The sequence below is a fragment of the Juglans regia genome, chromosome 6 (assembly GCF_001411555.2).
Source record: "Juglans regia cultivar Chandler chromosome 6, Walnut 2.0, whole genome shotgun sequence".
NCBI lineage: Eukaryota > Viridiplantae > Streptophyta > Magnoliopsida > Fagales > Juglandaceae > Juglans > Juglans regia.
In genome coordinates, this window is record NC_049906.1 from 3,957,777 (window position 1) to 3,981,415 (window position 23,639).

At 37.2% G+C, this 23,639-nt stretch overlaps 2 protein-coding genes across 2 annotated transcripts; both read right to left on the reverse strand.

Annotated features, from left to right (window-relative positions):
• Positions 1-677, reverse strand: LOC108983002 (probable calcium-binding protein CML44). The gene has a single exon (XM_018954508.2). It carries the CDS (start codon positions 586-588, stop codon positions 100-102), a length of 489 nt encoding a protein of 162 aa, XP_018810053.2. The 5' UTR covers positions 589-677; the 3' UTR covers positions 1-99.
• Positions 678-2,957: 2,280 nt separating this feature from the next.
• LOC109004826 (UDP-sugar pyrophosphorylase-like) lies at positions 2,958-23,383 on the reverse strand. Its single transcript, XM_018983529.2, has 17 exons — positions 23,110-23,383; positions 22,913-23,017; positions 22,080-22,196; positions 21,314-21,454; positions 20,635-20,734; positions 19,164-19,291; positions 18,987-19,058; positions 18,809-18,873; positions 18,155-18,215; positions 17,898-18,015; positions 17,553-17,677; positions 8,925-9,001; positions 8,140-8,245; positions 7,846-7,905; positions 6,192-6,272; positions 4,092-4,331; positions 2,958-3,432 (listed from the first exon to the last, which is right to left on the reverse strand). The coding sequence occupies exons 1-17, from the start codon at positions 23,227-23,229 to the stop codon at positions 3,265-3,267; spliced, it is 1,884 nt and encodes a 627-aa protein (XP_018839074.2). The 5' UTR covers positions 23,230-23,383; the 3' UTR covers positions 2,958-3,264.
• Positions 23,384-23,639: the final 256 nt, after the last annotated feature.

A 23,639-nucleotide genomic window follows, 5' to 3' on the forward strand; every position in this document is an offset into this window, starting at 1 on the left:
ATATATATATATATATATATATATATTGTAGAAAATTAATAAGAACAACGTAAGTATGATGATCAGTACGTAGTAGTACACGTATGAAATGATCAATGATCAAGAAATAGTAAGAAACATCATGTTCTTGAATTCCTCGAAGTCAAGTTGGCCGTCCAAATTGGTGTCGTAAACATGAATCATAGCCCGGCAATCTCGGCCGCTGCTCTCGTCCCAAAGCCCCAGCCGTGACAACACGTCCTGCAGCTCCTCGCTGGAAATGAAGCCGTCGCCGTTTAAATCGAACACTTCGAATGCCTTGACAAGGTCGCTTTCTTTATCGGCCTCTTGATCGGCCACCAGATCAACTTCGCTAGTACTGCTGCTAATGTTAATATTGTTCTTCTCTGATATGGAATCGTAAAAGAACAAGAACTCGTTGAAGTCGAGGCTTGGTTTTCCCACGAGTGGTTGGAGCTCCTCTAGGCTGAATTTGACGCCAATTTTCTCGAGAAGCAAGTTGATTTCCTCCAGGCTCACGAGTCCATCTCCATTCTTGTCAATCTTTTCAAAAATCTGTTGTAAATCGTTGGTGTTGAGGGGAGACATGATGAAAAAGTCACCATATAAAAGAACACATGAATAAGCAGAACGACATATGCTTGCGCGCTGTTCGAGTAATTTTGTGGTTGCCTTCAATGTTGATGAATACGGTATATATATATATATATTGTATAATATTTATAGCCCAGAAAAGTCCTGTTTTTGTCTTTCCATGGTACGGCGATCTACGTACGGAATGATATATTTTCAATAAAAAACAATGAATATATTGTGCTATTGGCCTTCGTACAAGGGGGGCGCGGTTGACGAAGGAAGTTATCAAGAAACTTCGTAGGAAGTGTTCGGAAAGACAACGATCATTCAAATATTTTAGAACTAGAACTTTCCAATATATAGCTGCATGGGTTGATCTTTTAGCTAGGGGAGGTTTCGATACAAAAAGTTTTTAAATTCATCTATTTCATATTATCTAATTATTATAATTTTTTTAAATTTTTATATAAAATATAATAAATAATTTAATTTTTTCAAATATCAAAATAATAATAATATTAAAAAATAATATTATAATAATATTTTATTTAATTTTCAACTTTCATCTTATCTCAACTTACTACTTAAATCTTCGGCCCCTAGTTTTCACAAATGTTTTAATAATAAAAAATTTTTATAAAACTAAACTCGCAGATTAATATAATTTAATGTGGTACGTCAGATTGTAAAATTATTTAATTTTATTATAAAATAAATTTAACATATCATGTAAAAATACATCAATTTATAAATTTATTTTTATAATTGTAGCAATTCTCTTTCTATAATATCTCCCCCACCCTGCATCTATAGTGTCAACATATTCTCTAATATTCTAGGACAAATAATTAAGTCTTGGGCAGGCACAATCGGACAAAATTTTAGCGTATCAGACCGGTGCCGGCCAAATCGTGAGTCTATGAAATTAGAGTTTTATGGTGGAAACTTGTTCACGTAATATTGTCCTTTTCTTTTGTTTTTTAATAATTATTGTCTTTTTTTTTTTTTTAGTGGCACGTATATGATTTAATATCCTTAAAAAAAGTTTAATTTGAATTAGATTATTAATGGATGGATCATGTAATTGTAAGATAAATATATATGTATATATATATATATTAGCTTACTTGTCAAGCTGAAGGGTAGTACTCTTCCATACTTTCGAAAAATGTTTTATTCATTAACATTTATAATTTATTAAATAAAATCTTATCAATTTTTTTTTTCATTTTTTACACTTTTTTTTTTAAGAAATGATATTTACAGTTATGGAGCGTATAAGCGACGTACACCTCTCTTAAAAAAGTGAGTAAATATGAGACATACATGAAAAAATTAATTTTTTAATAATAGATCCCACTCTTTTTCAAAAAGAGTATAGGGCGCTTTCGCACTTCATGACTGTATTTAGCATTGCTATTTTTTTCTTGGACATACTAAGGTGTTTAAATGTAATTAATTACAGTATTTCTTTACCAAATTTCAGGACTTGTTAATAAAACTAAGATATGATATTCTATTTTAACTAGTAACTAATGAAAAGAACTTATAAAATTTCATAACTATATATGTGCAATCATTGATTTGACCAAATAAATACGCTACTTATAATTCATGCAAATAAAAATAACTTAAAATATAATTAATAAATAAGCTCTTATTGAAGATGACAAAATTCAGAATACCATCGTTTCTTCTTTAGCCATGAAGAACCTTTAATATTTGTGGACTTTGTGGAGTTTAGCCCTTTTTGCTTTGCTTTGTTATATTTTCTTTCTATACGTTATTTATTTATTTTTCAAACAACTTTCATCCCAATAAAAAATACTTTCAATTTGAGTAAATATATATATATATATATATATATATATAATATCGTAAAATGCAACCCTTCAATATCATGAAGAGCCATTTATATAAATCAGATCGAAGATAAATATATAATATAGCTAGCCATTTATATATTAAAGTGATCATATGATAATGATTATTAAGTCATCTGCAATCTTACATTTCTACACATCGTATTTGATTTTTCAAAATCAGTGGTAGAAAAGGAAAAAGAAGTCACAACATTTTCCACAAGCACTTACGTGCTGAGCAAATACTATTTCCTTGAACAGTACAGGATAGATATACAGGTTTTGACCTTTTAATAATCTTGCCATCAAGGTTAATTAAATCCAATAACGTGTTTTGAAAACTCGACCTAGGCCTTTGGATAACCACTGCCAATAAAATTTGAGAAATGATATTTACAGTCGTTGAGCGCGCGAATATTACACAATCACTTTAAAAAATTGAGTAAATACAAGATTCACATAAAAAAAAATTAATTTTTTAATAATAGACTCTACTCTTTTTCATAAGTACGATTATGCGACACTTGCATATTTCACGACTGTATGTAGCATTACTCATAAAATTTATGCACCAAATTGGATAAGATTGTTTCTGACTCTGTCCTGATAAATGGGGGGAAATCTTTGCAAAAATTTGATAAGGAAATTAAAAAAGGAAAAAACAAAATCTAACCCCTTAAGCTATTCGAAATATTCAATTATTTCACCTAACCTTTTCAGACCCAGCTAGCTTAAGCAATATAAATTTGTTGTAGAAGATAAAAAGAAAAAGGAAATTATTTCTGGCTTGAGACATGATATGTTAATTTGGATAAGTTCATGACTTTCACGGCTCCACGCAGAACTCGCCAGGTTCTGTGTATATCTTTTCAAGCTGCTCTATCTTGTTTATTCTGAAACCCCTGATTCTTAGTTCTTCAGGCACCGAAGCATCTTTATAATCAATATTTTCAAGAATCCATCCTTTGTTCTGTACCGAACCTCGTACTTTTACCTGTTTAAAAAGATCATGTTAATAAAAGTACTTATTCGTTTGATCTAAACATACTAAACCATTGACATTGTCACCCATATGAAATTAGTTTAAATAACCGAACCAGATGGCGCCAACAGCAGAAAACACATCAGATGAACAGAAAGAAATAGAATGAGAGCACACATCAATAGTTTCTATAATGAAGTTTTGGTGAAAAATAATATCAAGAAAATATATGAGTCAGAAAAGGCAACAGGCTTGGAAAGCATCCATATTGACGTCAGATATATGTGGAATTCATTCAAAGTTTTTTTACAAATCAGCAACTGTTCACATCACACACCCCACAGCTATAGCTTTTCATAGGGTGTGGAGGTGTTTTTCATAAGGTGTATAGATGTTTTTATAGGGTGTGAGGTGTGAGATGGTAAATAGTGGCCGATGAAAAGAATTTTTCATTCAGAAATTTATGACCAACTTCGTAATATTTGCCGCATTCATGCTAAAGAGAGAATTTTGGGAAAATTTACTTCAAACATGCAAACTATTATATTCACAAGGTTTAGAGGAAGTGGCATCCAACTTGACACCATTGAGAAAAGCGAAAACAAAGAGCAAGCTGTGTGTCTATTCAGAGTTTCCAAATCCATATTTTTTATCAGCTTGTCCTGGCTTACCTTTGCATCATCAACAGCATCAATGAGAAGAACTCCATCCAAGGAGAGATCCTCAAGAAAGACATCACGGCCCTTAATGACCATGGTGGACCTCTGAGAAATGGTGCAACTTCCACACACTTTCCTTTTGATTTCTGCGAAAGTAAGACCCCATTTGGGCTTCCATGTGGTACGAGGCCAGACTTCTACCTCTTGCCCATTGAACACCTGTACTACTGGATCAGCAACTTGGGCACCAGCCTAGCAGACAGACAAAAAGCAGAAACGCCATAATTTAAACAATGGAGAGAGAGAGAGAGAGAGAGTCATTCAAAATCTACGAGCACTTTAAATTTGCATAGATTTCTTGCAATATTATTCGGGTAGTTCTGTTTACAAAACAACTGAAGTATTCATACATCAAATCCACGTAAGAATATGAGCACACGTCTGTACATATATAATATCAATGCATATATATGTTAGATTTGTTCACATTTCTTGGAGAAGTGCAGTTTCAATAAAACAAATTTTTTTAACCTTCTTTAAACCACGCATATACTTGGAGTGGAACATATTTTAGGTTTTGGCCATTTGAAAATAAAGGTAGCTGGAGATTATTCAGTAAAATAGAATACAAGGAGCTAGGGATCATTGCAGAGTATGTCCACCCCTCCAGCATCTACCTGGCTGGGGTGGGGTCCCACATCCGCAAACGGGGACCCGCACACAATTGGGAGCCGGGTCACCCAAGGTTTACCCTATCCTCCCTGCCCATATATATATATTTAAAAAAAAAAATCTTCAATAAAACGTCGTTTCTTATTAGGGTTTGTATAAAAACCAAAACCCCTCCCCCCACAATGTCTCTCTTTTCTTACTCTCTCTTTCCTCTCGCGACCTCAATGTCTCAGACCCCCGTTGTCCGTCGCTCTCTCTCTCTTCCTCTCAGTGCCGACCTCAGCCTCCCGGCCCCAGTATCTCTCTTTGCCAGAGTTTGGCTTAGGATGATTTTGGATTTTTTTTTTTTTTTTTTTTTAAAGTTGGCTTGGGTTGTGGTAGAGCCTGAGCTGTTGGTGTCGAGGCTTGGGCGGGGGATCAAACGGCCATGGAGGCCATTCCGCCCCCTAGCATACAGATGGGCCAAGCCCCAGGGGGAGGGAGCACCCTTACAAAAAGGGAATCATTGCAAAGTGTGAAATATGGTTATTAAAAGACCAACTATGAAGTGGAAGGCTTACCCAAAAAGTGCATCATGGAGAAAAATCTCATGATGTGGGATTAGAGAATATATAAATTGTGAAATCACAACTTGTAAACCTAAACTTAAGTTGATGGGAAGTGGTAAATTTTATGAATTGTATTATATCTTAACACTCTTGCTCATGTGTGGATCAGACTCTCACTTCATAAGTAGGCCAAACACGTGAAATATTTAATTAAATTGGGTGAAGTGTAGAGTCAGGCTAAAACTAAGGACCTCTACTCTGATAGGAAGAGATAGATTTTATTATTTATATACCCTTTGTACGCTTTTCTATACAAGTATGACAAAAGGATTGTCACAATTCCCTGCAACTTTGATCTATTTTTCATCCTGTATGATCTTTAAACTGTTTCTGTATGTACATGTAATCAGCAAGTAATCTTATACCGTTCTCCATCAGAATGCCACTTTTTCAGAAAAAAAAAAGAAACTCAAATGAGGATCATGTTTCATGATACCCAAACAGCCCCTGATGAGTCAGCCAGGTCACTGGTTCAATCGGTAGAGCTATCTTGTTATTTGGTTGTTCTGAGTACAAGTTGGATGTGCTATTTCCCAGTCAATAATGGTATAATCTTTGACCTTAACCAGTAGTTGAATTAGGGAAGCATCCAACATAGGACTAAAGAAGACGCCATGTATTGATAAGCTGACAGAAGTGAAAATGCAGGATGAAAATCTGGCCATATCTAGTACACAGTAATCATGTATGCGTTGGCATGACCACTTCACCTGGGGTCACAGAGCTTAAGTGAATGGATTCATTCAACCCTTCCAATCTAATGTAACAATCTCAGTTACAATCACAATTTATGATGCTTAACAAATTTATATAGAATTAAAATATTAGTTACCTTTTTAAGAATAAGGCTGTTTGCACGATAGATGGCCATTTCTCCAGAAGTTGCACTATGATATGGATTTCCTTTTGGTACCTTCAATTAAATTCAAGAAAACGAATAGAAACAGAATAAAACCAAGTTGGTAAGCCCAGATCTCGTTTAACCTCAATTAGGTATAGAAGATAAAGGATAAAGAATTGTTAAATGCTTAAAACATCTACTAATAGCCAGAGAAAACTAATAAAATGGAGTAACAAAGATAAGAATGGAAATACATGCATAATATCCAATGAGTACTTAAATGGAAACCAGGCATATCCGTCCATAAGAAATAAAATTAGTGGTTTACTGAGCTTCATGCTCAATAGATCGGAGTTATAACCACAAATATACATAACCTAGAAGATAAACGACAGGCGTTTATTAGGAGAACAATAAATATATCACCATATAAACACGTCTATTTTTAACAGTCTTGAGCCACCAGGCTTCTAATGCAGCCCTCTGGACTCAACAGGAAATCTAACGATATGCAGACCAAGATATGCTTCGTTACTCTAAACACGAACTTCCAGCGCCAATTTTTTAGTTTGGGCATCAAGAGGAGCTAGACCAGATATGACTTCTCAGTTTGACGACCGGCCAAAGTGTAGAATCCATAAATCTATACTTCAAATTTAAATTGGTGTCTAGAACTTCTAATATATGGTATCTTTTCTTGCTCTTAATATATGAAATTCTGCAAGACTAAGGCCTCATTTGGTTACATAGATGAGATGAGAAATCTGTGAATAGTAGTGAGATAATTTGTGAATACTAGTGAAATGGTTTGAGTTAAGATTTTTATGGAGTTTTGGGAAAGGAGAGAGAAAATTGAATAAAAAAATTATAAAGTTTAGGAGGGTTGGAATATAAGTTTTTAATATCATTTTGTTTTGGGATTTGAACAAATTTAATTGTTTTTTGCGTTTTGTTTAGAAGTTTGGGAAATTTGTAATGATTAGGTAATGATTAGATGAAAAAGTTGAAAATTTGAAATTGAAAAATGTTTGTGTTTGAATGGTGTTTGGATGTTGAGATGAGATGGGATGGGATGGTTTGAAAGGTTTGTGAAACCAAACCAGGCCTAAATGAATTGGCTATAACTACCCTGTTAAACAAGCTTTTGTATAAATAGAAAGGCATAGCTATTGGTACTACAAGTTTTAGGATAGCTTAGACGATTATGTAAACAATGGAAGTGTATCCCCAAGCATAAATTTCCATTCGATAGACCAGACTCCCATTACCACTATTACTATCTTTGTCAACAAAATCACAGGCGGTCCTACTAAACAATCACATTGTGTTTATCACTTGATCTTTGAGGAGCTCTTGCATGCATGGGATTAAAAAATATGACATAACTATATATCCAGCAGCCATGGAGAAAAAGGGGGCAGTCTGTTTTATTTTATGGCATGAGTTTGACCAGTTCCAACGTCATAAAATCCTCATTCTGTTAATCAAGAAAATGCACTGTACCACTTGAGTTTTTAAAACCACTACATTATCAACCAACAAACTGGTCAGACGTGGGAAAAATATAATTTGTTGAAAACCACCCAGTATATCATTCAAGTACCAAAACAAGGAACAGCTGAAAGGGTAGTGAAGATACTCTTACCTTAGCAGCATCCTCAGGGTTGTTCTTCACAGGTGCATAAGCAAGCCATGCATCCATGACCTAATCATCATAGTACAACTACCAAACAATGAGGGCAACGATGAAAAAACTACATTAATAGCACATGCTATCACAAAATAAATATGAAGAGCATTCTTCAGATAGCATTAAAAACACTGAGTAGATCTAAACATCTAAGACTCAAGATTAAGGAAGGATTGTGAGTGGCTTGAAACCATAAATTACCATAAATTATGAGCGACACACACTCTCACTCAGGAAACCATAAATTACCGTAAATCCAACCCTTGCTGTTGGAGGCAAAGTTTTCGGATAGTCTTGCATCATACACTCTAGACGAGTTGAGGATTTAAAAGAAGTTTTGCTAGCATCTTTGTATCTGCAGTAAAATTGGATATAAGGACGATGGTAAACAAAAAGGAAGCACTAGCTTATATTTGCAACATCATGTGTGAGTGAGAGTGTGCGTCGCCGAACCTCCAAAAAATTGGAATCATGCTTTGGATTCTTTAACAACTTTTCCAACAAGAATAATCATGCTGAATCTAACTTCTATAGCCTTCAAAATTAAAGCAGTTTTCTATTTAAAGTAGGACTTGGCTATAACTACCTCATTCCCTAAACATTGCCATGAGCAAAATAATTTAAGAAACAACAACATTTCTCCAATGCTAGAGGGTCATAACCAGCAAATAGAAAATTTACAACATGGAATATATGAAGGTGTGACTAACACATTTAATCGATTAGTCAGGTGAATTATTGTCAATTTATCAATTCAGAGTTCTTCTACTCAGCAGCCACACACCATACACCTGTTGAGGGAAAAAAATAAAAAGATAAAATATAAAAGTAGGTGTGTGGTGTAGGACTGCTGAATAGAGTTTTTCTTCGATAAGAGTTATGAAGCCCACATGAAAAAGTTCACAGATTAAACAACACTTCAAAGAAAAGAAAACTTGATAATTTTTGGAACACTTGATCACTGCAAGCAATTAAGCACACACAATAATTTAGAATTTCTAACCAAAATTTGGAAGTAAATAGAGAAGGTTTACTTTGGGTTAACAAACTCCTTTATAGCACCTCCTGTTTTAGTGAGCTCCTCAATGTATGGACCAAGTTCCAAAATCAACTGGAAAAAGTCATACAAGTCAAGCCTAGGCATGTAACAGTTCCAAAAGAGAATGTGCAAGTGAAACATATGAAAATCTCAATCAAATGCTAAAGCCAAGATACAAAGTCTTATAATTGATATCGATGATAGCTGAAATGTATAATAAAGCAACCGGTAACTTTTATCTGAAAGAAAAAACAGATGTTGGTAGGACTGCTAAAGATTAGGCATGTAACAGTTCCATTAAAGAGAATGAGCAAGTGAAACATAGAAAAATCTCAATCAAATGCTAAAGCCAAGATACAAAGTCTTATAATTGATATTGATGATAGCTGAAATGTATAATGAAGCACCCGGTAACTTTTACCTAAAAGAAAAAACAGATGGTGATGAGACTGGTAGTTCGCCAAAAACCAACGTAACAAAAATTCTCAAACCTCCTTTTCTTAATTGTTCCTATGATTTCATTAAAATGTACGACCAAAAAACTTAAGTTAGTAGGTCAAGAGGTCTAATAGATACTTCTAATCATAACAAAATATACATCCAACTGGTATGGATTCCTTATGATCACCTCCTATGTCCAGGAGGAAGCCAATAATTTGCGCATGCAAAGCACTGAATAGGGAGCTGCAGAATACACGAAAAGAAGTTGATTTTTTCCCTTTATGTAGGCATCGGGAGATTGGATCTAGTATAAGAAGAATGATTAAAAATAGAACAAATACTCTTTATGACCCAATTAAAACAAAAAACACTGCTTGACGACATGTAATATACAAGAACAAAAAAAATAAACCAAGCTTTGATACCATGGTAAATGATGTCACCCAGAAGCTGAGGCTAGTATGTGGAGAAGCCTAATAAGTACGTATACCATTAATCAAGCATGCGTGCACGCACACACACAACTGAGAGAGAGAGAGAGAGAGAGAGAGAGGGAATAAAAAAAACACCGTTTCACTCTACAGATTCTGCACTAGTTCTATATTTTTATGCTCTGGTAACCATATTTATGAATAGTAGTGATACAGACAATCCTTTCCTTTGTTTTAAATGGAGGGCATAAACAATAATACTCCTATAGCTATTTTACAACTTCTTTTACAAAAATATCATTTATTTAAAACAGAGTTGTATTATTATGTTTTGAAGTTGTATCAGGCCTTAAGGTGAATTTGGGTAAGTCAGAGTTCGTTCTAGTGGGGGAGGTGCGGAAATATTAACTGTTTGGCAGACCTATTGGGTTGAAAAGTTGTTTTTTTACCTATGAAATATCTTGGCCTTCCATTGGGAGCGTCGTTTAAGACTAAGTCCATAAGGGACGTGGTAGTTGAGAAGATTGAGAAAAGGTTGGCAGGTTGGAAGCGATTATATCTTTCTAAAAGGGGTAGAATTACTCTTATTAAAAGTACACTTTACAATCTCCCAACTTATTATCTATCCTTATTTCGTACCTTGTTAGTTGAAAGATTATTTCGTACTTTTTTGTAGGGTGGAATGGGTGAGGAGACTAAAATTCACCTTGTTAGTTGGAACAGAGTTTGTGCTCCTATTTCAAACGGAGGTTGGGGGGTTCGAAATTTAACAAGTTTCAACAAGGCTTTGTTAGGGAAATGGTTGTGGAGGCCAATTGGAAGGGGAATTTTTTTTTTTTGATAAGTAAACAAATTTTATTAATCAATGAATAGGCATAGCCAGGTACAATACAAAAGTATGCCCTAACTATGTAGGCGCAATAGAGACAAGAAAATCATGTGGATCCAGGCCATTAAAATCAACAGCAATGGCCCAAGTACATAGTGTTCTAATAAATAAAGTTTTTAGTTCTGCCAACGATCTCTCCTTGTCTTCAAACGTCCGATCTTTGCGCTCTTGACACAAATACCACATGATGCATATATGGACCATCTTCCACACAACTTTAATTTGTTGAATGCCTCTTAGATTTATCCAGCTGGCCAGAACTGCCACCACTGTCTCAGGTATAACCCAAGCCAAGTCTAGTCTACTGAACACCTCATTCCCTAACACTCTAGCTGTCTCACAATGTAGTGGGAGATGGTCCATAGACTCGCCCCCGTTCCTACACATGCAACACCAATCTGCGATGATCACCCTACATTTCCTCAAATTGTCGATTGTGATGATCTTACACAAGGAAGTTGTCCACACAAAGAATGCGCTTTGGGAGGAGCCTTACGTCTCCAAAACCTTCTCCATGGAAACTGAATATTGGGCTCTTGTGTGAGAGACTTATAAAAAAAGCGAACCGAGAATGAACATTTACCAGCAGGTATCCACCACAACATATCTTCTTGTTGGTTGCTTGGTTTTATGGAGTACAAAAGGCTGAAAAAGTCTTCAAAGCTGCACATTTCCCAATCTTGTGTTGCCCGACTAAAACTGATATTCCACTAGATTTGCTCCCCCGATATCACCATGACTTCAGCCACTGAAACATCTTTCGCACTTGCAACCCATAAAAGTGAAGGAAATAAGTCCTTTAAAACACTGTTACCGCACCAAATCACTCAAGAATTTAATCCCAGAACCCTCACCCAAAAGAAACCTTATGTGTCAAGTAAAGACCCCCCATCTCTTCTTATGTGTTTCCACAACCCCACTCCATAAGCCCCTCCTCTCACTTTTACACCATCCCCCCCCAAACCTCCATATTTGCTCTCAATCACCAACTTCCATAAGGCTTTTGATTCCTTATTGTATCTCCACAATCATTTTTCAAGTAACGCCCAATTAAAAATTCTCATATTTCTAATACCCAAATCACCATTGGAGATAGGGCAACATACCTTCTCCCACTTGACTAGGTGGAATTTGAACTCCTAACCCACTCCACTCCACTCCACAAGAAATCACGTTAAAGTTTCTCAATTCGAAACATCACATTTGCTGGGATAGGGAATAGAAACAAAAAGTAAATTGGTAGATTAGATAATGTACTCTTGATCAAGGTAATCCTACCACCTTTCAACAGGTAAAGTCTCTTCCATCCTGCCAGTCTCCGCTCTACTTTCTCAATCACTGTGTCCCACAAAGAAGACTCTCGAGGCAGCCCCCAACGAGAGTCCAAGGTAAGTCATAGGAAGAGAGGCAGTCTTACACCCCAGAGTGCTAACCAACTGTCTTATATGATGAACACCACCAATTGGCACCATCTTTGATTTGTAGAAGTTCACTTTCAACCCCGACGCTGCTTTAAAACAAAGGAGAAGGGCCTTCAGTGCTCGAACCTGGTTATGCTCTGCCTCACAAAAGATAAGTGTGTCATCTGCAAATAATAAATGAGAAATATTAAGACTATGTTTGGTTCCTTGACTGAACTAGTTCAGATTTAGACCTCTTCTAACATCCAAACACCCAACTTTCAAATCACTAAACTCATCTCAGCTCAAAACCTCTTTAAACGTAGGATCCACAACCTTTTTCAACTTCTCATAAATACATCTAAACTCATCTTAACATTCAAACACATCTAAACTCATCTTAAGTTGGCCCCACAGAACTCACTCTACCATCTCAACTCACTACTATTCATAGAGAACTCAACTCAGCTCAACATTCAAACGCAGCCTAATAATTCCCCTATCCAAGGTTCCAATTGAAAAGCCAGTCATGAGACCATTATTAACCAATGCCAAGGTCATTCTGCTTAGCGCCTCCATCACAATAACAAAAAGTAATGGAGACAACGAGTCTCCTTGTCTTAATCCTTGTGTGCTATTAAAAAAGCCAGTTGGGCTTCCATTCAAAACTAAAAATTTCACAGTTGATATGCACCAACAGATCCAAGACCACCACCTCTCCCTAAAACCACACCTCCCAATAAGGTAAAAAAGAAAATCCTAGTTAACGTGATCGTATGCCTTCTCCATGTCTAGCTTGCAGATGATCCATGCAGTGCCAGCTCTCAGTCTACTGTCAAGGCATTCATTGGTGATAAGAACCGCATCTAAAATCCATCTACCCTTTACAAAAGCATTTTGGGATTTTGTAATTATCTTCTCCAATACCTCACCTAGGCGATTCGCAAGTACCTTGGAAATTATCTTATATACCCCATTTACTAAGCTAATGGGCCGAAACTCCCTAATCTCCACAGCCTCAACCTTCTTCGGTATCAATGTGAGAAAAGTAGCGTTAAGGCTTTTCTCAAAATTTCCAACCGAGGAAAGCTCCTGAAACACCCTCATAAGTATTCCTTTAACACATCCCAGCATGTTTGCAAGAAGCCCATAGAAAAACCGTCAGGATCCGGTGCCTTGTCTTTAACCATTTTCCTCACTACTTCGTAAACCTTCGCTTCCTCAAAAGGTCTCTCCAACCGACAAACATCATGCAACCCAATGGAGTCAAAACCAAGCCCATCAAGCGTAGGCTGCCATCCCACTTGCTCAGTAAGTAACTGCTCAAAGAAATCAAATACATGATTGTGAATTACCTACTTTTCCCTACAATCAACACCATCAATTTTCAGCATCTCAATGTTGTTGGTTCTCCTGTGAGAGTTAGCTATTTTGTGGAAGAATGTCCTGCTTCAATCTCTTTCATTTAACCACAATGCTCTTGGTTTTTGACGCCAATGAGTCTCTTCTAATAAAATAATCCTCTCAAGATTTGCGGCCAACATTGTTTTCCAAGTTAATTCTTACTATGAAAGAGTCCAATCCTCTTGTATCCTCTCTAACTCTTGGATCTCCATCACCTTGCTTTTCTCGTGTTCCCCTATATCACCAAACGATTGCATGTTTCAAAGCTTTAAATCTTTTTTAGAGCTTTCAGTTTACCCACAAAGGTGAAGCTAGGGGTACCCTATATCTTATATAAGGACCACCACTGTCTAACCCTGTCCTCAAAGCCTTCAGATTTCAGCCATATATTTCCAAATTTGAAATACCGATGCCTTCTTTAGAGACCACCACAATCCAGCATGATAGGCCAATGATCCGAACAAAGATGAGGCATTCTCTTTTGCCGTATATTCGAAAAATGACTTTTCCATTCTGGAGATATTAAGAATCTATCCAATCGAGACCACGTCTAATTATTAGACCATGTGACAGACCCGGTTGCAGATCCACAATCAAATATGCACTCCGAGAATTCTGTCATTGCTGGCTACACTCTTCTATTTCCAGAACATTCACTTGGAAATCTTATGACATTAAAATCTCCACCAATGCACCATGGAAGGTCTCACCAGCTATGTATTCCAGCTAATTTTTTCCACAATAGTCTTCTGTTGTTGTCTAAGTTTGGTCCATATACACCTGCAAAAGCCCACATAAAGTTATCTGTCACACTCTTAAAGGAGCATGCTACTGTGAACACCCCTATAAATTCCTCCCTTTTCTCCACCACCCCTCTATCCCACATCACCAAAACACCTACTGACGCCCCATTCGAAGCCAAATACACCCAATCCACGTGTACACAACTCCATAAACTTCGCACAATTCTTTTAGTAATTAATTTCAGCTTTGTCTCCTGTAAACAAATAATGTCCGCCTTCCACTCACAAAGCAAGTTTCTTATTTAGAGACGCTTATTGGCCTTATTGAGCCCGTGGACATTCCAAGACACAATTTTGGGTTTCATTGGGGGGAGGCCAGCCCCTTCCCTTTTGACTTGTCCCTGCTAGAACTACCCTCTAATTCATCGACCATGTTAACTTCTTAAGCTCTCGCTTTTTTTTTTATCCAACTTTCCTGTGTTGTTAATGCCCCACTTCAATGGCGGTAAGCAAAGCCATGAACTGTTCCTCAAAACCTTCACACTCCATCCCCACACATTGTTGTATTTCCTTCACCTTGTGAAATATCGAGTCTGAAACACGAGATTGAACTGGTAACATATAATTCAAAGGGGTAGGCTCACCCATTCTAAATTCCATCAGCAAACCCTGAGTCTCTTCTACCAAAAAATTTTCACCCTCCCCAACAAGCCCACTTAGCACCTAGACAAGTCTCTGGGAATTCTCTTCTTCAGAAAAAGGTAGTTCTTCACTGCCAAAATGTGAAAGGTCATATGAACACACCCTTCTCTTTCGTCCATCTTAGAATCATCGAGGAGCTGTAATTGAGGGTTTGCCAAAGTATACCCTTCTCCCCAGCATCCCATCGGCACTTTCTGGCCACCACTCGACAATGAAACGACACACGGTGGTGTAGAAATGCCCACTGGAAGTTCTACTGTCGTTTTTTGGACACACGTGTACTGCCCACCTACTGACTGCTCCATCGCCGTCGCCGGCGTCTTCTGTGTCCCCATCAACGGATCCTCCGCCGTCTACGTACTTCGCGTCAAAATTTCTGATGGGAGAGTACGACTTCAGCCAATGGATGGAGCCCCTATGCATTCTCTCCACACAGGTTGGGTTCTTCCATCAAACTGCCCCATGGGTTGTGGCCCAACCTGTCGGCCCACTTGGCTTCTCCTTTCATTATTTCTCCACACTAGCCCAACCCCTTACTAGGCCCAGCACTCGAGCCTGCCCCCATAACCTGCTGTTTATTTGTGACCTTGTTGGGCCTCTGATCACCTAAGCCCACCCCAGCCCCTATACTTGCATGTTCCTTGTCTCTTTCCTTATTTGCCCCAACACATCTCAACACTTTTTCCACCTCATCCTGCAGCTTCCTCAATTGTGCCTACATCTCCACCATCGTACTATGTACGTCCATCTCCTCCAGGCCGACATCTTCCCTGCCAACGCCCCTCTTCCGTAAAGCCAAACAAGGGGCTCGATGCATATTTCCCCTACTCGCGGTTCACGGTGAGTCACCGCCGGCATAAGCACCTCCTTATAGGACCGTGTATTCGATTGAAACTCTTCCACCATTGGCCTCATCTATGCTCCTTTGCGAGACCCACCCATGTTTCTCCCTTCCTGTATACACTCCCACAATGCCTCCCTCAATCTCCTCCATCCCCTCCCCCCTCCTCTTCAGGTATAAAGATAAAGCTTCGCCTTCCTCCCTCACTATATTCTACTACCGCCATATATCGACCACGGCTATTCAAGCACCGCTGTGCTATAAAACTACAATATCCTTCCCTAATCGTCGTGTAAAACTCCTTTTTTTCTCCTTTCAAACAGTCCTCCAATGCTCTCCCGAGCCATTGCACTATGAGGGAGGTTAAAGATCGAAAATGTATTGTGGAGGGAAGTTAAAGATCAGAAATATGGGAGTGATAGGGGGCTTGGTGTTCTAAAGAGGCAAGGGGGGCTTATGGTGTGAGTCTTGGGAAATTTATTAGGAAGGGTTGGGAGATTTTTGCTAATCATATAAATTTTGTTGTTGGTGAGGGTTCAAGGATCCATTTTTGGCTTGATGTTTGGTATGGTGATCGGGCTCTTTCTAGTACGTTTCCAGTTATTTTTCATTTGGCAGCCAATCGGAATGTTACTGTTGCTGATTTGTTAAACCGTTTCAATGGAACATTGCAGTGGGATGTTTGTTTAACTACAGCTGTACAGGACTGGGAAATTGATGAGGTCTCTGATGTTTTCAGCTTCTTACACTCACCGGGGATTGGTGGTAATGAGAGGGATATGGAAGCATACGGGCAGTAAAAAAATTTCGGTACAGTCTTACAATAAGGCGTTGACTGTTCAGCATTGTTCTCCTTTTCCTTGGAAGAGTATTTGGAGTCACATGTGCCTTCCAAAGTTGCTTTTTTCATATGGACAGCATCACCCGGGAATATTCTGACGATCGATAACTTGAGAAAGTGCGGTCTTGTTGTTATGGAGTGGTGTTTCATGTGTAAGAAACATGGAAAATATGTGGATCATTTACTTCTGCACTGCGAGGCGGCAAAGGCACTATGGGATGGTGTTTTCAGTAGAGTTGGGATGGCTTGGGTGATGCCTATGAAAGTCGTGGATTTACTTGCGTGTTGGCTTGGATTGCAAAGTTCTCCTCAAGTGGCTGCTGTGTGGAAGATGGTTCCTTTGTGTCTCAGGTGGTGTATTTGGTGGGAAAGGAAGATGTTTTAATAATAAGGAGAGCACTATGGCGGAAATTCTTTGTGTTTTCTTTATTCCAATGGTTTTCAGCTATAGTGCTTAATGGAGATTCAGCTCATGATTTTCTGTTTTTGTTTCCTTCTTTATAGAATGTAATTAGGTGATTTCTTTTGTATACTTCGTGTATGCATGGGCTGCACCTATTTCATTTGATGAATAAAATTATTTCTTACTTATAAAAAAAACAAAAAAAAAGAGTTGTAAAAAAGGTTGTGTTTTAATCATTTTCTATTTATAAATATGAAAACTGATGTAACTTTCTATAAAGGTACTTTACAGGACATCCACCCACTTTCCCTTGCCTTCTGATGAGTTGGGGAAATTTTGAAAATTAATTTTGAGATTTTCATCAGAAGCTGAAAAGATCCAGTGGATTTTTCAGTATACTTGGCAGCACTCACTGTAAACTTAGGTATGGCACACTCCAATAAACTAGACCATAAATTTGAGAAGATTAATATTGGGGATAGGCACCCTATTTGATCAGAAGATGATGAGTTTTCTCCAGAAGCTTACTTGGTTTATATTTCCTGGGAAAGGAGAATAGCCAGTCTCATCGTTAACATCTCCATCATCATGTCCTGTTGCTCTTAGTAGAGGATCAAGCTGATTGTATTCCACATTGATCACCATTGTCCTCCCTGAAGCAATTTAATTTGTAGAGGAATGATTAAAGACTAGAATAGAAACAAATTCTCCACATGGACACCACAATAAATTTCACATGTGATATACCATTTTCACACAAGTTAAGCAAAGTAATTAACATAGCAAATAACTTCCAGGCAAAGAAAGCCATGATACAAGTTGAAAATTGTGAACCACATACAACTGAATGTATTCAACAAAACAGCAAAATACCATCGGCATGAGTAAGTTTTGTAATTCCTCCAATAGCTTCTTTTGCTTTACGTGGAACAGCAAGAGAGTTAACATGGTATTGTCTGGCAGCACTTACACCCAGAGCTGCTGGGATTGCCTACATTCAAACAATAATCAATGCTGAGAATGTCTATTTTGCAACCAAGCACAACCCTAGCAGAGACATTTTTTATATAGGTAACCCAACCAGAGAGATGTATCGATCAAAAATAAAACATAACATTGAATCAACAAACCTTGAATAGAAGTCCATTTGTATCTTGGAAAAACAGAACCCATCTCAAACCAGCATCGTGCCTGAAATAATCATGAACTACTATAATCTTGAAAGTACCTTTTTCCAAGCCAGTTTTGAAATAAATGCATATCATGGGACATAACAATTTATCCAGTACCACTTGCTCTTGTATATGTCCCGTGTCCTTGGGTTATGACTATTACCATCAATAAAATTCTTGTTTATTGATTAAAAAAAACAATTGTATCCAGTACCATGAATTTCCAAAGGTAACTTTAGGCTGTCAAACTTCCAGAAACAAAATTTTAGGGAGAAAGCTATAGTCATTGTTGATAAAAAGATTGCAAACCTACTAATTCCACTTCAAATAGAAGCAAAAAAGGATGCCAATAAACAGAAATTTGAGGTGCAAATTAGATTAGCTATAGTTTTACATTATGCAGTGGCTTTCTATCTGCCATAAGTCCAGAGGTTATTTATGTGACTCAGCCAGAAAAGAATGAGATGCAAGTGAAGGCGCGCACGCATAGATCTCATATTTGTACACAAACAAGCAATCAAGATAAACAGTAAAATTACAATGTTTAAAATACTGATTAACTCATAAGCACAAAAAGAAATTCCAGAGTTGAGATGAGATCTTAAGAATTACCAAACTTTCAGAAGGCCGCTAGAAAACAGAAGTGAATGCACATCACCATGGCCATGAGGTTTTGTCTACCACAAACAGAAAAGGGTTTAAGGAACGAATATGCAATAAAGTTCCAAGGTTAAGAATTTTATTTGATGCCAACGACTAAATTATCAAGTCTATTTAACGCCATTGCTACCTGAATCCTGTATTTGTTACGTGGTTCAACTGCAAGCCTGGCATCATTATCATCCAAGCATGCAACCTTTTCCTGTAATGAATGGAAAATTGATTAGCGAATGAACCCATTCTACTACTATAATGAGCATTGTCCCGTAAGACGTCAACAACCAATCAAATATCTGTTTTAAAATACCTGTTTTAGAAGTTTTACTTGTGTAGGTTCCATTCCAAAATACGAATTTGATTCTAAAAGCTCTGCAGTGCGTGTATGTGTGTCATCTGACGTCATTATAACCAAAGGAATCCGCGTTTGACAATCACCTACAAAAATATCATAAACATTATTACTTTAACCAAGAAGCGAAACTAAGAAAGTAGTTTAATACAATTCTTTTATAGGTAAAAAGAAAGTAGTTTAATACAAAAATCACCCTCATTCACTAGTTTGCATTGACTAAGTGAAATCCAATAGCCAGTGACATGAGACATTTAATATAGGTCAGAGGGGATGTCATGGAAGATAAAGTAAGAGATAAAAATATATGTTCAGAGGTGGAGATAGAACTTAATTAAGGAAAAGATGAGAATGAGTCACCAAAGGTGGTTTGCCAAGTGCATAGGAGATAGATGAATGCACCGATGAGAAAAAGTAATTTAATTCAAGTTCAGAGAAAGCGATGATGAAGACCACTATGACTAGAATTGATAGAATAAAGAAAGACAACCTGCCTTAATTTTTTAGGTTAATCTTACTTGCACTATCTGATAACATGCTTGCATTTGCCTACCTTGCAAATAGTAGAAATTTAGGTATGTAATGTTTGAAAGGTTCAAGTAACTTAAATGACTTATTGGCAGCACCACTGGTGTAATGAGGATCATCTCAAGAAATTAGCTTCTGTTCAAAGTGATTAGCAACTCTTGTAGTGTCCTAACTTGCAGATGCATCATTTTGAGAGTCTCATTAAGCGTTAAGTTCAGATTTATGTCCAGTACGTAAAAGAAATGAGCCAAACAGCAGAAGAAAGATTGGAGACTAAGCTGGAAATATTTTCATTCCATCTTTCCCTACATTTGCACCAAATAGGGTTAGCCACTTTTCCCAACAGAAATGACTCATCAGTCTTAGAATTTCCAGAGGCAGCTTTCTTTGGATATTGAATATCTTGGAAACATTCATAAGGGGGGACATTTCATTAAGAGAACTGGATTGTTCTGAACTATTTCATGGTGCAAAAATCTCAAATTTTCAACTGCTAATTGACCATTCATTTGCCTCTGCCATCTGAAGCTGCTTCCCACTTACTTGGTCTTACATCATGCAGCTATTAGTTCCTTTCATTCAACAGCATTTTCTGAAAGAAGACAAAACTCTAGGAGAAAAATGACACTATATAAGAATATCAGAAGCCATCCAAGGGGATGGTCCTATGTCCTGTTTTATTCCTAGCACCACCTTAAAGTTTTGTCAGATATGATTTTACAGGACACCAAGATAAGCACTTCAGAGATAATTGATCCTCTTTCCACATAATATCTAAATGTCCTGTAGATCCAACAAATGATCCATAGAAAATCAGGAAAAACTGACACTAGATTACCAAGACAGCATCTTATGCAATCTCTAGATATTGCATGACAAATAGCATTGGTTGGTAACAGACCTTGTGCGAGTCTTCCACTTGCTTCTTGAAGAGCAAGAATAGACTCGATGTACTGCTGTAAGAAACCTGACCCTGTAGTAGTCTCTGCCGGAAGAGCCACCTGCAAGTCATAAAGACAATTTGGCTGAAGATATTCGCACCAATATTGATCAAAATATGGGAGAATAAAATCATCAACCCACTAATCCGCTAAGGTCACATGCATCTATTAATCCAGAAATGAGATCAATTACACAAACAAAGACACGTGTACAATGAAATTTCTATCAAATAATCAAGACAGCCATGTGCCAACCATAACTGACTTGAAGGAAGTATTGTGTCAATAAACATGTCCTTACAAATGAGGACGCGAGACAATACAAATGCATTAATAATATGTTTTAAATTGCTGGAAATTAGGTACAAAATGAAAAAAAAAATCAAGTAACATAATGTGACCTAATGAAATGTAGACCGACAGATGATCACTAGAGACGTCTAATTGAAGACCTTTGAAAATGGAAATAGGTTAAAAAGAAGGAAATTAGACATTTAAAAAATACAATTGATGGTTAAGCCAAATCTGTTTAAGATATCTGGGTTGTCATTATGTGGGTTGTCATGATAGATGAAACATAAGAACATTATGATCAACAAAAGAACTACGTGCAAATGTATTTAATCAATGATTAGTTACCTTTATTCCATTGTATCCCAGACGTTCCCCAAGTCCTCCAGCAACAAGGACAAATGCAGTTTTCCGGGCCTCCCTGACCCCTGACTCCTCAAAATTGATAAATTTTTCATCACCAAAAGTCAAAATCTCACCTTTCGGAACCTGCAAAAATTATTTTTTTCATGTATCCACAAAGATTACTCTTGGAAAAGAGAGATTAACAGGCTCAGCACATCTTAAATATGTGTGTATGGGATGAAGAGGTCAAGAATAGCTATGCATGGTATTGGCCCATTCATTTTGATGAGCATCTAGAGATTGTATCAGAGAAATAAAACAGAGGCCTTGTTGCTCATCACCATCCACAGTGCTTCCCAAATGAGCACAGGTCTGAAGGCAGGGAGTTCAAACCACAAGCTACAGGATGACAATGACTATAAACATCTAGAAAAGTAAAAACAATCCTGCAAAACCAGCACTTGAGTGCAAGCATGTAATGATATACATATAACAAACTACTGATATTTCTATTAGGTGTTGAGCACTGAAGTGGAATTTGAAGCTATAGAATTGCTAGTTTACAAAAATGTCAAATTTGTACGTACTTGCACGTCTTTGTGCAGATAGTAAGATGCATTTTTCACACATACTATAGGAACTCATTTAGAAGAATAAATTCTAGTTATTTGTGCCTATTTACATGGACTGGCTCACGAAATGTAAGATGATTGTAGGTCATAATTCATTGGTGTAATATAAATATATAAATATATATATATTCACTTACAGAAGGTGTGAAGCCATCAAAAGGGTTCTTTCCTGCTTTTGAATCCGCTAAGAGTTCTCTGGCAGTTTTAATATACGATTCCAAACCCCCAGGATAGCTTGAATTAAGCCGAGCCACCTGAAATAAACTTTCAATGAGAAGAAGAAATGGAAAGCTGCATGGTTAGTTTAGAACTGATCAAGGCCATTGTTAAGATAAGTTTAAAAACCCAATAACAGAGCTTAAAGGAAACAAGAATGAATTGAATTAGAAGCAATTTTGTAGGAGAAACCCAACAAATTGGCAGTTATAAGAAGGTTCTCACTTCACTCATGCACCAGGCCTTGGGTGCATCAATTCCCGCACAAGGCCATTGTTAAGAAAAACTTAAATCAATTCCCGCACCTATCTTCTCAGCCTTCCACTCTACCCTATGTCTTCCAAGTTCTCACTCACTCATTCTCAAACGCAACATTTTCCGTCGCTCATCCTACTGTTCGAATCAACCCAATGCAGATTTTTCAAAGCCAGAATCATTTGCATATCGAATTCCTCATTCTTTTTCATATTTAACAATTTTTTTAACATACGTGGAATATACAATTAAAATTCACATAAATCGATCATGACATGAAGAAACAGAACCAAGAACTTTGAACAAGGACCTTCTCCAATTACACTCGAAAAGACTCAGTACTAAGTCTAAAACATTTCACAGAGACTCAATTTCAAATACAGAGCCAGCAAACAGAAATAGACCAACAAAACACAATTTTGAGACAAATCACAAAGAAAGAACGAAATATGTATCGAATCCAAAATTTTAACATCATAAGCAATGAAAAAAACCAAACCTGATCGAAAAAACCTTTCTTTTCCTCATCATCGAAACCGGGCTCAGCCCAATGATCAAACACATGACTCTGGCCCATCTCCACCAGCATCTTCGCCAGCTCAATCTGCCCAACCACCACCATTCCCAATGAAAACCACCCAAAATCACGAAAACCATAACACATATATAAACAAATACATATTGGCGCAAACGGACCTCATCCGGGGAGAGAAGGTGGAGGTTCTCGTGCAATTTAGGAGCAGAGGAGGCGAAACTCGCGCTGATGCCAAGCCTGGAGAGGCTGTCAGCGGTGGATTCGAGGGTTGTGGAAGACATGGTTGCAAGAGAGAAGTCGCAGAGATGTTGCGGTGTGATAAGAATGATAGTAGGAGTAGGAGTTTTACGTGCGCAGAGAGAGAGAGAGAGACGGAAGCAAGTTAAGAGTTACAGCACTGCGCGGGTTACATGGACCAGAGAGATAGGATACAACAAATGTACGTTATATTTTTGTTTTGGTGACCGAGCAATGCTACAGCTAAAGCATAGACTGTGCAAGTATTACCCAGTCAGTAATGTTACTTGCATTCACAATTCTCCTACAAACTTTTTATAAAAAAAAATAGATTTTATTAATAAAAATTAATTTTTTTATAGTTTTTTAAATAAAGTATATTTTTTTACAAAGGTTCGTAGTTTGAGGATAACAAAGGGTGGTTTTCTCTTGAAAGATAAGGTTTTTGAATGAA

What these genes read in the sequence shown, in the direction of transcription:
- LOC108983002 (XM_018954508.2), bottom strand. Translation starts at nt 588, where the DNA reads ATGTCTCCCCTCAACACCAACGATTTACAACAGATTTTTGAAAAGATT.
- LOC109004826 (XM_018983529.2), bottom strand. Translation starts at nt 23,229, where the DNA reads ATGTCTTCCACAACCCTCGAATCCACCGCTGACAGCCTCTCCAGGCTT. An exon ending in CAAATGGACTTCTATTCAAG is followed by an intron (nt 18,016 to 18,154) that starts GTTTGTTGATTC and finishes GTTTGAATGTAG; the next exon opens with GCAATCCCAGCAGCTCTGGG. An exon ending in AAGGAGTTTGTTAACCCAAA is followed by an intron (nt 8,246 to 8,924) that starts GTAAACCTTCTC and finishes ATTTTACTGCAG; the next exon opens with ATACAAAGATGCTAGCAAAA.